The 14,177-nt window shown below is 46.9% G+C and overlaps 5 protein-coding genes across 5 annotated transcripts; 3 read left to right on the top strand and 2 right to left on the bottom strand.

Moving 5' to 3' along the window:
* Positions 1-184: 184 nt before the first annotated feature.
* On the top strand, positions 185-1,141 carry N7481_003411 (class I SAM-dependent methyltransferase; the record flags this gene model as incomplete). Its single annotated transcript, XM_057262630.1, has 1 exon — positions 185-1,141. The coding sequence occupies one exon, from the start codon at positions 185-187 to the stop codon at positions 1,139-1,141; it is 957 nt and encodes a 318-aa protein (XP_057124291.1).
* Positions 1,142-1,859: 718 nt separating this feature from the next.
* On the top strand, positions 1,860-5,931 carry N7481_003410 (uncharacterized protein; the record flags this gene model as incomplete). The annotated part of the gene is made up of 5 exons (XM_057262629.1): positions 1,860-1,944; positions 1,999-2,743; positions 2,954-3,524; positions 3,738-5,618; positions 5,842-5,931. The coding sequence occupies 5 exons, from the start codon at positions 1,860-1,862 to the stop codon at positions 5,929-5,931; spliced, it is 3,372 nt and encodes a 1,123-aa protein (XP_057124290.1).
* A 682-nt stretch (positions 5,932-6,613) lies between these two features.
* On the bottom strand, positions 6,614-7,427 carry N7481_003409 (uncharacterized protein; the record flags this gene model as incomplete). Its single annotated transcript, XM_057262628.1, has 2 exons — positions 6,614-7,025; positions 7,093-7,427. 2 exons carry the CDS (start codon positions 7,425-7,427, stop codon positions 6,614-6,616), a joined length of 747 nt encoding a protein of 248 aa, XP_057124289.1.
* A 984-nt stretch (positions 7,428-8,411) lies between these two features.
* On the top strand, positions 8,412-9,274 carry N7481_003408 (uncharacterized protein; the record flags this gene model as incomplete). The annotated part of the gene is made up of 2 exons (XM_057262627.1): positions 8,412-9,064; positions 9,130-9,274. The coding sequence occupies 2 exons, from the start codon at positions 8,412-8,414 to the stop codon at positions 9,272-9,274; spliced, it is 798 nt and encodes a 265-aa protein (XP_057124288.1).
* A 1,197-nt stretch (positions 9,275-10,471) lies between these two features.
* N7481_003407 (threonine/serine exporter family protein) lies at positions 10,472-12,800 on the bottom strand (the record flags this gene model as incomplete). Its single annotated transcript, XM_057262626.1, has 2 exons — positions 10,472-11,742; positions 11,852-12,800. The coding sequence occupies 2 exons, from the start codon at positions 12,798-12,800 to the stop codon at positions 10,472-10,474; spliced, it is 2,220 nt and encodes a 739-aa protein (XP_057124287.1).
* Positions 12,801-14,177: the final 1,377 nt, after the last annotated feature.

Here is a 14,177-nt window from a genome sequence, read left to right as displayed (position 1 = left end):
CTTCTCCCAATTCGGAGTTCCGAACCCCCGAAACCTTCTTCAGCATGCATTTTCCAAGGACCGCGGGGTTCGGGCCGGGATTCGACAACCTGAAGAATGTAAATAACCAATAGACAAGAACGCTGAGTTAATCTTGAATATTTTCAGCTTCCCTTCATAATAAAAAGACTAAACGCATGTCACCATGGAAGATTCGAAAGAACCTACCTTCCGCTCCTACAACCAGACGCAAGGCGCAATCTACTCTCAAAACAGACCAACATACCACCCAAACCTATACAAAACAATCATAGACTACCACGTCTCCACCGGAGGCAAGCTCACCACAATCCTCGATGTCGGCTGTGGTCCCGGAAATGCCGTTCGTGACCTCTCATCCCATTTCACCCAAGCCATCGGCCTCGATCCTTCTGAGGGAATGATCAAAGCTGCCCGCTCTCTTGGCGGGACTTCCTCTGACGGCAGTCCTATCCAATTTGTGATTTCCACTGCCGAGGAACTTAGCGCCGGCACGTCTTTGCATCTACCTGATTCCAGCGTCGATCTCATAGTCGCTGCGACGGCGGCACATTGGTTTGACATGTCTCTCTTCTGGCCACGGGCTGCACAGCTTCTCAAGCCGGGGGGTAGTGTTGCACTGTGGGCCGCGAGAGGAGGCTATATTCATCCATCTACGCCAAATCATGCGGCCATTCAGGCCTATATAACTCAGATCCAAGATCAATTTCTGAGGCCGCATGCGAAACAGGGGACTGAGATTGCGTTTAATTTATACGCTGACCTTCTACTCCCGTGGTCCTTGAAGGAGTCACAATATGAGTTTGAAGAAGGAGCCTTTCTCCATAAAGTATGGAATAAGGAAACTGCGTGCTCGGATGGTGACGAATTCTTTGCTAGCCAACAGGAACCACAGTTTATGAGTTTCGATCTTGACAAGCTTGAGAAAATGCTCGGTACCAAAGGGACCGTTACGCGATGGAGGGAGACCAATGCAGATAAGACTGGGACGGAGGAGGATATTGTGAAAGTAATGAGGGGGCATATTGAAGGGCTTTTATATGAAGTGGGGGTTTTGAAGGGCCAGGAGGAACTGAATATGGGAGTAGAGGGGGTGTTGATGATTGTGAAAAAGAACAGTTAATGAATGTTGTATCTTATTCCGTGGTAAAGCATCTGCCCATTAATAGATCAAGAAATCAATTTGACAATCAAGTCATGTACTACTAGTAGTGTAAGCGAGCACACTTTGCGAGTGGTTTACTAGTAAAGTATCAATACATTCCCAAAGAGCTTGGCGTAAGGTTACAAGATCGTTTGATACTCGGCTTCAAACCCTTGAAAAAGAAGAGTAATTGATCACATTAAAGAACAGTAATAGAGAATGGCATAAAGAGATATAGAATTAGGCATACAGGGCCGCTCGAAATCAGCTTCACCTTGGTTTTCCTTTCTTTTCTATTTTGAACTTTATTCTGAAACACGCTAGTCTCTTCTAGATCTAGTCTTTTTTCGGATCTCGAAACGTTTTGTCACATAAATTACACAATTAGTGGGGTTGTAACTTTCCTGAAACACAGATACAATCGTTACGCTATGGTTAACCTCAAGGTTCGTCACTTTGATCAGAGCCTTTGTATTCCGCGGCACTGTAAATTCGAGGAATATAGTACTACGTTCGCATATCTAAATCCCGAGTGGTGCAAATGAAAAGAGACCTTGTCTCTGAAGGCAAATACGGGGTGAAGATCAATACGGTCGCTTTCTTCTGCCTCTAGTCAGATTACCTGATCGCGGGGTAGCTAGGGACTGGAAGATTCAAGCGTGGATTTGAGCCTCTTCAAAACTCTTGCGCAACAGCCATGGCAACTTCCATTTCCTACGGCGAGAAAAACTCTGGATTCCAGGCAGGAGTGGTACATGGCAATATCGGAAATGTCACGATTGGTAAGTGGAAAGTATAAGTCTAATACATGGGCGGCGATTAATGAACAGCTCTAGTACAATCCGAAACGCTGGACCAAGCATGCCTTCGGGATTTGCGCACGACAGACCCCATCGATGATAAAGAACGTATCAAGGATACAAAGGGTGGGCTACTCGAAGGCTCATATCGCTGGATTTTTGACAACAAAGAATTCAGACAATGGCAAGACAGCCAGAAGAATCGTCTCCTCTGGATTAGGGGTGATCCTGGTAAAGGCAAGACCATGCTCCTTTGTGGTGTCACCGAGGAATTGACCAGATTATATGGGGATAATGCGAGCATATTGTTTTTCTTCTGTCAGGCTACCGACATACGAATCAATAGTGCTACGTCTGTCCTGAGGGGTTTGATATATTTACTTGTCAAAAAGCATCCATCTCTTCTCTACCATGTGCGAGCTCGGTACGACTATGCAGGAAAGACTCTCTTTGAGGATGTCAATGCATGGAACGCACTGTCAACAATCTTCAGGCACATTCTAAACGACCCAATACTGCAGATGACTTATTTGGTAATTGATGCTTTAGATGAGTGTACCAATGGGCTCTATTTCCTTCTAGACTTTATTGTCCAGGAATCATCAGTCAATACACAAATAAAGTGGGTTGTTTCTAGCCGTAACTGGCCTGAAATCACTGAGCGTCTTGACATTGCTACCCAGCTAGCTCCGATCTCATTAGAGCTAAATGAGATATCTGTATCTGGAGCAGTGAATTATTTTATCCACCATAAAGTTCAGGAATTGGCAAAGGCTAAAAGGTACAGCCATAAAACTCGCGATGGTGTTTAATCCTACCTATTGTCAAACTCGCAAGGTACCTTCCTATGGGTGGCCTTAGTGTGTCAGAATCTTGGAAAGATACGAATGAATATACTCAAGAGGCTCAAATTATTTCCTCCTGGGTTAGAGGCCCTATATGGTCGAATGATAGACCAGGTTCACAAATCAGAAGATGCTGAGCTCTGCAGGGAGATACTGGCAATTATTTCAACAGTATTTCGGCCTATCACTCTTTACGAACTGTCTTCACTCATTGAACAACCAGATGATTATGACGATGACCATGTACCCCTTGAAGAGATGATTGTGATCTGTGGATCATTTCTAACGCTACGGGAACATACTAACGTGTTTGTCCATCAGTCTGCAAAGGAATTTTTACTCAAGGAGGCACTCAGTGAGATACTTCCTAGAGGTATAGAAGCGGAACACAAGATGATATTCACACGATCTTTCGACGTGATCTTCAAAGAGCTTCAGCGTGATATTCTCAATATCAAATTGCCTGGACTGCATGTGAAAGATATCCACAAATCTAGCTCAGATCCACTAGCAGCGGCAGCATACGCCTGTGTCTACTGGATGGACCATCTTCAGGAGAGCGGTCGTAATGGAGCTCCTGAGTTGAGCGTTGATGAAAAGAATCGTGTGGATACGTTTCTTCAAGAAAAATTTCTTCAGTGGCTTGAGGCCCTTAGTATTTTGGGAAGCGTTTCAGATGGTATCCAAGCGATGCAAAAGCTTCAGGTTTTGATTGAGGTAAGTGGCTATTTATTTAAAAGATTCTCTGTTCTGACAAAGGGCGTATTTTAGCAAGACAAAGAAGAATCAGAAGATGTATTAAATCGCATTCGAGATGCCTCTAGATTCATTCGATATCACAGGACAGCTATTGAGAGTAGTCCTTTACAGGTGTATTGTTCACCTCTCATCTTTAGCCCACTAAAGAGTCTCACAAGGATAGCTTTTCAGGATGAAGGACCAGACTGGGTTTTGAATGATCCTCTGAGAGAGGAAAGCTGGAGTCAATGTCTTCAAACTCTCGAGGGACATAGTGATCAGGTCATCTCAATTGTCTGGTCGCCTGATGGTAGGCAACTAGCATCAGGGTCGAGTGATAATACAGTCAGAATCTGGGACCCGGCTACTGGCCAGAGCATATCAACTCTCTATGGGCATAGTGCTTCGGTCAGGTTGATTGCTTGGTCACCAGATGGAAACCAGCTAGCATCAGGGTCTCGTGATAAGACAGTCAGGATCTGGGATCCGGCTACCAGCCAGAATATATCAACCCTTGATAGGCATAGTGGTCCAGTCAACTCGATTGCCTGGTCACCAGATGGTAACCGACTCGCATCAGCGTCGGGTGATAAGACAGTCAGGATCTGGGATCCGGCTACCGGCCAGAATATATCAACCCTTGATAGGCATAGTGGTCCAGTCAACTCCATTGCCTGGTCACCAGATAGAAGCCGACTCGCATCAGCGTCAGATGATAAGACAGTCAGAATCTGGGATCCGGCTACCGGCCAAAGCATATCAACTCTCGAGGGGCATAGTAGCCTGGTTACATCAATTGCCTGGTCACCAGATGGAAGCCGACTCGTATCAGTATCGGGTGATAAGACAGTCAGGATCTGGGACCCGGCTACCGGCCACAGTATATCAATAATTAAGGGGCATAATCGTTTGGTCGGGTTGATTGCCTGGTCGCTAGATGGTAGGCAACTAGCATCAGGGTCGAGTGATAATACAGTCAGAATCTGGGACCCGGCTACTAGCCAAAGCATATCAACTCTCGAGGGGCATAGTAGCCTGGTTACATCGATAGCCTGGTCACCAGTTGGAAGTCGACTCGTATCAGCGTCGGGTGATAAGACAGTCAGGATCTGGGATCCGGCTACCGGCCAGAGCATATCAACTCTCGAGGGGCATAGTAATCCAGTCTACTCGGTTTCCTGGTCGCCAGATGGAAGCCGACTCGCATCAGCGTCGATGGATAAGACAGTCAGGATCTGGGACCCAGCTACCGGCCAGAGCATATCAACTCTCGATAGGCATCGTATTGTAGTCTACTCGATTGCCTGGTCGCCAGATGGAAGCCGACTCGCATCAGCGTCGGTTGATGAGACAGTCAGGATCTGGGATCCAACTACTGGCCGGAGCATATTGACCCTTAAGGGGCATAGTAGTCGAGTCAACTCGATTGCCTGGTCACCAGATGGAAGCCGACTCGCATCAGGGTCGAGTGATAATACAGTCAGAATCTGGGACCCGGCTACTGGCCAGAGTATATCAACTCTCAATGGGCATAGTGATCTGGTCGACTCGATTGCCTGGTCACCAGATGGAAACCAACTAGCATCAGGGTCTCGTGATAAGACAGTCAGAATCTGGGATCCGGCTACCGGTCAAAGCATATCAACTCTCGAGGGGCATAGTAGCCTGGTTACATCGATTGCCTGGTCTCGAGATGGAAGCCGACTCGCATCAGCATCGTATGATGAGACAGTCAGAATCTGGGATCTGACTACCGGCCAGAGCATATCAACTCTCGAGGGGCATAGTAGTCTAGTCTACTCGATTGCCTGGTCGCCAGATGGAAGCCGACTCGCATCAGCGTCGGTTGATAAGACAGTCCGTATCTGGGATCTGACTACCGGCCAGAGTATATCAACCCTTTGTTTTGGCTTTATCGGCTCCGTTCAATTCGATAAAGATGATCTCAATCGGCTGCATACAGATTCTGGCACATATGGCATGGATTCCATTAATCCTTTGACGCCCATGGTTGACGACTTCACCTCACCGCTGAGGCAATATGGATACGGATTGAGCAAGGACTATTCCTGGGTAACTTATAATGGACTCAATCTTTTGTGGCTGCCTTCAGAATATCGCCCAGATTCTTCCCCTACTTTCGCTAGATATGCAAACAAATTGGCGATTTGCTGCTCGTCAGGTGGAGTCATATTTCTCGTACTCTCACAACGGAACCCTATTTCTAGTCTTTGATCAGTTTTTATGCAGCCCCAAAATCATTTCTACATTGTGACCACATTATGCTTCTTCCAAGCTCATTCAGCCCTCCTTAATCATCACCACAGACGCCGCGCAACTGATCTTTGTGTTTGAAGCCCACTTCTTTTCACACCGATTCAATTAGTTTTCGTCTCGAATTGTATATATTCCCTTGACAATCTGAACGGCGTTTAGCGCAATGTCTATTTGTGAGGTATAACATATATAGAGCCGATAATAAACGCATTGTAATGAAGACCCCACCAGTTCCTTTCTTTTTCAATCTGCGTATTTTCGTTCGCTATCCGCTTGGGTCTGCCGTGGTAGTTTGGATGAATGTTGGAATGCAAGCTAGAGAGGTAGACAACTGACTACATTGTTTAACTTGTTTGCAATGAGTTGGTTCTAGAAAACAAAATCGTCCGTACAGCACGTTACGGAATCTATTTTTATTCGTTTATTTACACTTGTATGAGGATACCGCCACATAGTGGGTCAGGGGTAGTCTAGCCCAAACCGGTATAGTGCAATGCAAGATAAGGTTTCGAAAAGTTTCAAAGAGAGTAAACTAGTGAAGCTGATTTCGAGCGGCCCTGTACCCATCAATATGGGCTAATAATCTTCAAGACTCAGGGTCTTCTAGGCAAATAGGAAGTGTGCGAATAGTTTCACGTTTGCCTAGAAGGAGCGGTCCTGGTGATGATTTGGAGTTATTTGAGTACATTTAGATTGTGATTGCCAACTAGTTAACTATTCAGCATCAACTTGCCAGGTCCTCGAGCGCCTGGATGCACAAAGACTGTAAGATGATATCTCGGTTTTGTCAATCACTGCTGACTCTCTTTAAACCTTCTGTACTCTTCTGCTAATTGTTCCTGGTATTCTCTGCTTCTTTCCTCCCGAGACTCCTCTGGTGTTTTCCCGAACGACTTAGTCTTTATTCCCCACCAATCGTGCATGATATGCTTAAACCTTTCATTAAAGGCCATCCAGTTCTTGCTGTCAGCTTTTTCGTTTTTTGGCTGATTCCGCATTGCCAACTGCAACAGAGTCAACTTCATCACAAACTCCTTAATAGTATTTTTCATCATCACAGTAATAGCATCATGTGGAGGGTGGGTCTTCAAGCGCTTGTCCTTCCACATGCAGACAGCTGTTAAAATTCTCCGTATAGTGTCCTCATGCTGTGGTCTGACATCTAGCTCCTCCATGAAGTCTCCGTACTCAAGGAAATCGAGCCTAAGCAAAAGAAAATTAGTCAAGGGGAGCTAAAGGAGTGGGGAGGGGATGTTTGATGCAAAATCACCTTTCCTGTTGTTTTTCGACTTCGTCTCGGTGCTTCTTCTCCCAGTCTGGGTCGTCTGGTTGGGTACAATCTCTCCCGGGATAGTATATCCCCTTCCGCCACTGGGGCGGAATCCATGTTACCCTATTTTGGTCATCACTCTCGAACTGACTCAACCACACATCCCTAGGGGGCCATTCATTCTCTGCCCCAGGTGGCGCTTCAGGTGGAGCTTTCACTTTCCTCTCCCATTCGGGGGGTATAGGAATCGGTTCAGAGCGTTTTGTCTTGGGATTGTATTGGCGACGACTAATTTTGAAGTCATCGAGGCTGACGTATGGATTTGGATTCGCCATGCTGTGATCAATGTCACTTGGATGAAAATGTAAGAATGGTTGTTGTAGAATTGAGGGTTGACAAAGGGAGTGTATGCAGATGGCAATGCAAAGGGTATTTATGACATATCTCTAACAAAGAGAATAGAAAAGTCGATGTTAGTAAGCCAAGAGCTAGGACAGTGAAGCTCAGGGCAAATGAAAGGCTCTTTGAACATTGTGCATTCGCTAAAGTTTCGCGTTGGGAATTCCTATGTAGCATCTTCTTAGACTCGAAGTCTTTGACAAAGGATATACTATGTCCTTTCGAGTGAAGATGAACTAGACCTTGAACTCAAAGTAATATTTGCCTAGAGTCCGAGGAGTGAAGGAATCTATTACTACTAGTACTAGTACCATGTTCAAGTTGTGGGCCCATGAAGAACGTTGTTGCTACTAGTAGTAGTATATTTTACAGCCATGCCTGATGATCATTAACTCAAATTCTGGGAATTTAACTACTAGGTGTCTCTGGACCGATAAGCTCCATGGTGCAATCCGTAGATGCTAATAAATATTTCGATAAAAAACTTGCATGGACCATGAAACTCCACGACATTCCCTGGCCACGGTTTTCCTTGACCACGATTTTCCCCGCGCCTGTACTTTGTTCTATAAGTACTAATCATGCTTCCCAGCTTTCTAAAGAGCACCAAAGAGAAAAAGCAACAAACCCAAAGGTGTGATCCCATTCGCCAGTTGAAAAAGTCTAACCCAATCCCGTTCCCGATTTTACAAACTCATGCGGAGAGCGACCCTTTCTTTGAAACCCGCTACCACGGTAAAGCTCCTTCATTCACTGAGTCACCCAGACACTGGAACCTTCTCAGTATCGGCCTTTCTTTCTTTCCCAATAGCTCTCCCGCGCCTGCCATATCAGTTCAACCTCGCCAAACACATATGTCTTACTCCTCTCTATGGCACAAAGCTCTGCGAAACGACAAAGCAAGAATACTATCCCCAACCATGCCGTCATCACGAAAGCGCAAGCGTGAAAATAAGTCCTCCGAAGCGACAAGAAGAAGCAAAAGATTACTGAAAGAGCCGCCAATCTTTATGGACAGTACAAAGAGAACATACAAATATGATGCAAAACCAGTCAGTGGTGTCTCGGATTCTCGTCCTTCCAAGCACGATGTCAAAGGGTACCAGCCTCAGCCCCAGCCCAGACAGCATTACAAAGTCCCAGACTTCTCAAAACTAGTGAGGCTGGAGTCTTCCACGGCCCGGGCAATCGATTCTCGTCCTTCCAACCTCGACGCCAACGGGTATCAACATCAATCCCAGCCCCAGCCCAGACAGTCTCAAAAGACAATATACGCTCCAGTGTACAAAGATCTAGACTTCTCAAAGCTACTGAGCGGGTTTGGATCTTCCTCAACCTCAGAAGAGAAGCCAAAGGGAAAAGACAAAACAGAGAACAATCAACAACCTAGACCACCAACACGGAAAGTCCCAACTAAAGCATTCAAGAAAGCACCCGGCGAATCAGAGACACCCTACAACAGTCTATGGGGAAATAAAGAGAACTACAGGCGGGTTGACATAGAGCAATATTTGAATAAATGCGCGGGTTCAGGTCCTCATCCGCGTTCCTCTTACGTGGGATTTGTGTGGAGGTAAATACATTCTTCTTACGTCTTCGAGGTCTAGTTGAAATGGGCTAACTAATTTGATATATCAGTGAGCGATGTGATCGTCGATTAAAGTTAGAAGAAGGCGATTCGTTAGCTTATCCCAGTGGCACGCCCACGGGACGAAGTGCAAGACGGACGCGGGAGTTCAAAGCGAACATGGCAAGATTTGGCGGGAACAAAGGGAAGAAATAAACTTGAACGTTCGGTTTCTTGCTTTAGCTGGAAGGGTCCGTCTGGTAAAGAAAGACCTCGGGAATTTTAAGGCTGAGATGCCCCGGCATCCAAGTTCGCCTTATCGTCGCCTCCTCGCACTCTCCCAGATCTCTAGCGTTCGCATAATATCATCACCACTTTCATGGTTCTGACCTTATGTCAAGAAAATCTATCTTGTCGCTAAAAATTGAACGATATGAGCATATATATTCCCGTGAAAGAGCTCGGTTATCTAGCATTCACCTTTTGAATCAAACCAAAAACAGCAAAGTAGAGTACATAATTGACCTTGGAATTACAAACAATTTAGGACTGAGGATATCAATTTCCTGATGCCATAATCTTAAAGATAACCCGAAGCTTGACCCTCTTACAGCGCAATATGCCTGGCATTCATCACCTTAAAAAATGAATCAAACTTGGATGAAACTAAGACTACATAGCTACTGGCTCTGAAATTGACATCCCAGCTTCGTTGGTCTAGTGGTTATGATTCATCTCTTCCAAAGATGAGAGCCGTGTTCGATTCACGGACGATGCATAATTTTTTTTCCCCGGGAGCATTCCACTCCACTCCACTCGAAATTCACAGCCGCTAACTGGCGACTTTTTTTGAATCCGTGTGAAAAACTATCATAAGTCCGGTTGACGCCGGTTGATTCCTCATCGTAGTAGTATATTACCTCATTCAAGTTCCAAGATTGATGCCAGTGTTAATCATTTTCTTGTCGAACGCGTATCTCTCAGGTTTATCCTGTCTCTGAATCCACCCTACTGGCAGCTCTTGATACCACGAGTCCTTCTGATTTTCACTAATAGGCTCATGAAAGAATCTAATTTGTACCTTATTCTCATTCCACAGAGACCCGCGAGTGCTTCAGTGATAGGTAGTGCTTAAGCAGAAGTGGGCAGGGGGTGCCAGTGAGCACTTGCACTGAAATGGAACTTGAAGGGGAGTGGAGTAGGTGTCTTGAGGCGTTCAATTTGAAGTTGTTGGACAAAATCCGGTGTAAATGCACTGGCATACATGCAACTTGAAAATACTATACATGACGGGGATAAAACTTGAAAGCACGCAATGCAGATGCAATATATACAATCGCAAGAAAATGCACCAGTCAAGGTCAAGGCTAGATAAAAACAGAGGCTAATGGACCCGGGGAAGGAAAGCTCAGGCTAAAGACTAAAAATCCCACTCCTCTTCTTCCCATGCGGATAAACAATAAGCGCCGAAACAAACAATCCCACCGAAATCCCAATCGCAGTCTGAATCATTCCATAACCAAGCGACGTCAACGAAGAATTACTCGTCGCCCCACTAGTCGAACTAGCAGTATGATTCTTAACAGCCTCAGCATACTGCAGTCCCGAAATAATCGATCCACTCGACGCCAATCCCGACGGAACGAGCGTAAAGATACCCGGGATAATCGCCGCAGCCGCATGGCCGTGCCAAACCCGACTATACAGATTCGCAATGAGACCGATGGTGAATGCGCCGACTGTGTTCGCGACTTGGTTTGATCCGAGGACCTTTGTGGAGAAGTAGTTCGTTACGTAGCCGCACATTCCCATAAACACTGTGACGGGGAGTTGTTTGAATTTCGCTTGATTGATTAGGGCGGCGAAAAGGCAGAATAGTGCGACGAAGGGGAAATGCTGGATGTACTCGTTGCCCCAGATGTCTAGGCTGGCGGCTGGGCAGGTTGATTCTGTTGTTGCGTTGCGATCCATTAGGCCGTAGATGGTTGTTCCGACTGTTACGCCGTAGCCCAGGAAGAGGGAGTAGATGATTGTGAAGACCATTCTGATTGAACCGGCGTTCATTTGGTGGGACTGGAGTTCGAGGGAGGAACTTAGCACGGCGAATCCGGGGAGAATCATTGCGATAGAGGATTGTGCGATGGCTGCGAAGCAGAAGACGTGGTCGCCGTTGTGCTGGATACTTCCGAATGCGCGGGCCAAGAAGGAGGTTAGAACTGCGGCTGAGACTTCGAGGACGTTCGAGTATGTTGCTGAGGCTGGGGCGAGGACATTTTGCATGAAGCCGACAATCGAGCCGAGGACGAAAATAATTGGCAAGTCGATGGGTCGGGCGCTGAAGGCGTAGGGGCCGACGGCGACACTGGCTAGACCGGTGAGTAGGACCAAGGTCCAGCGATTGTAGCGAGGTTTGCGCTGCATGATTTCGTCCAGCTCTTGGGTTGCTGTTTCGACACCGACGATATCGTGCACGACGTTCTTGTAGACGTTATGTGTCTCCGCGAGCCGGGAGAGATCTAAGCCCTGGACCACGCGGATAATTTTTACCTCGGCAGTGCGCGTTAAAGCGTCGTCAAAGGACATGAACATGCATCCGGGGATGTACAAGAATTGGGCCTTGACTTCCAACACATTGGATGTCATCATCATGTACTCTTCCAAACGGTGGGTGGGAGCACCGTATTCTCATCAAAGCGCGGCAGAGTTGCATGATATACTGCTGTCGTGCTAGAATTGCCGCAATATGCACCTTGAGCTTGACATCCTTCTGACTCTGGCGCTTTTGCTTCTTACGCTCCCGGTAGCCCATTGGCGTCGAACCTTGCGCACCTGGTACACCTACCCTGCCCATATCCATGGATGCAGCCACGAGGGAGGAAGTATAGTGATGGCCTGGCTTCTTTTTCTTTGGAGTTTCGTTTCCTGTCAACGGTTTTTCCATTTTCTTCAACTTGTCCAGCGCGTTTGGCTTGCTGTTGTTCGAATTGGCGTACCACTTCATTTTATCCTTCTTTCCTCCCGGGGTAGCAGTGCCCGTCGCTGTGGCTGTTCCGGCACCATGGTCGACTGCCGTGCTTGATGTGCCTGGGGTGTCTGTGGCTGTAGGTGGAATAGTCTCAGTCGGAGGGTCAAAGTCGACAGCCGTAGTCGCCAAGCTCATGCGACTAGCCGCAGGTAAATTGTTGGCATAAACGCGAAGCAAATGAGATAAAAGACCACCATTCAGCGGAGTTGATGCTCCGCTCTCACCCGGGGTGGTTGCACCAGATGGAGGCAACGAGTCGCGAGTTCGATATGTCGGTAGGCCGAGATTATTGATCAGATGCTCGGCCTGAGAACCATGGTCATAACCCGTGATTCTTTCCTCTTCATCATTTGCCACGCGGGCCTGGTAGCTGTGGAGATCATCGGTTGCGCCATAATATTCGGGCGAGAAGCTGGCATCCAGTCCATCTTCCCCGGCTTCATGCGGTCGACCTAGTGCCTCAGCAATTGTGCCTGCGCGGTCTTTGACCCGCTTGCTGAGGGTTCTCCATCGGTCTGAGTAGGATGTTGTGCTGGGCTTCTCGCTAGCCTCATCGCGGCAAAAAGTCTCGGGCTCAAGATCATTCCTTCCTCCTATATCGGATTCGGCGGCGTGTGCCGAATGATGATTCGTATCATCTTCGTGCACTGATGTATCGGCGGAAGGATAATTGGAGGAAGAAGGGGTGACCTTCTCTCTATCAAACGGGTCGGACATAGAAGACGACCGGAGTCAAGTGACGGAACCAATCGGATGTGTCGGAAAAGGCGGACTCTTTTTTTTTCTCAGCGAAGGATTGACCAGTATTGACCAGTGTTAAAGGTTTCCGGGGAAGGGAAAAGTCTGGGTGTGATTTAATAAAATTCAGGGCGAGGGTCAGGGTCAGGGTCAGGGGATGCAAACGAGTGAGCTGGAGGACAAAGAGGAAGAGTCCTGGCAAGACGCACCCCACAAACGGCAAGAATTCATATTTCTGGGGGGTGGGACTTTTCGGGGGGGTGCCTCCTGGGTTTTATGATTTTATGAATGCTCGTACCAGTCCTGACCCACGTCGCTAATGTGGGTTGAAGTCATATGGCCGCTAAAGTCGGCTTGGATTCGGAGAGAAACGCGTCGGGCTCCACATGGGGGGACTATCCGAGTGCTGCGGTCAAAATGCCAAGTGGACAGGGACGGGGATGGTTCGGTGTTCCTGGGATCGACAGAACAAAAGAAGAAAGAGAATCCTGCTCTGATGAACGGGTGTGTAGATGGTGGCTGTCTATATGCATGCCCGGGGGGACAAGGCGGAGGATATCATTCGATTCCTCTGCAAACAAGCTTCGGCGAGAAGCACTAAGGCACGCTAGGCCTGGATCAGAGGAGCCGTTGGCAGCAAGACAGAAAAATGAAGAAGCGGAGAGAAGAGTGGGCCAACAGTATGGACAGTGGCAGTGTCAATATTTAGGATGACCCACTTGACGGGCCAGACCAGATGGATCACAAAGTAGAGAGTATAGAGTAGATGTATATAATTATGCAGTGGGCTATATATCTAGAACCAACTAAATGTAATTGATATACTATACTATACTATGCTATACTTTATACTATAGTTATATTGTACTGTATACTATATACCAATACTGTGTAACCTAGGTATGGCGTGTGGCACTTGTACTTGTACACTTGTACCACCTCGGCAAGAATTGCTCCGATAACGATAGTACGGAGTAGCCAAGCAGCTAGTCTCGTACCTGGTGGCGGTGCTAATTATACTCGGGTGCGGAGTAGCGGAGTAATGGAGTATATTTAGTTTGAGTACAGACCTCGGGAGTACCTCATACAGGAGAGCAGAGGAGTATGTAGTACTATCACTTGACTCTATACCTGACTATTACGTAGTATACCTATCCACCTGGGCAGTAGATCTATAATGATCAACATAACACATCTGTATACTATACTATAGTATACTATAGTATGCTATTCTATCCCCTGCATAAATACCCACTGCGCCATTATCTCACCCAGTTGCATGACTGCCAAGCCAACCCCCGCGCCTTTGCACTGTACTAGTATTCTGTAACTATCCTGTAACTATCTTGTAACTTG

This window comes from Penicillium waksmanii (assembly GCF_028829765.1).
Source record: "Penicillium waksmanii strain IBT 27052 chromosome Unknown utg000004l:1.0-5674109.0:1.0-5678898.0, whole genome shotgun sequence".
In the NCBI taxonomy this organism is placed as follows: domain Eukaryota; kingdom Fungi; phylum Ascomycota; class Eurotiomycetes; order Eurotiales; family Aspergillaceae; genus Penicillium; species Penicillium waksmanii.
This window is presented reverse-complemented; position numbering and strand designations above follow the sequence as displayed.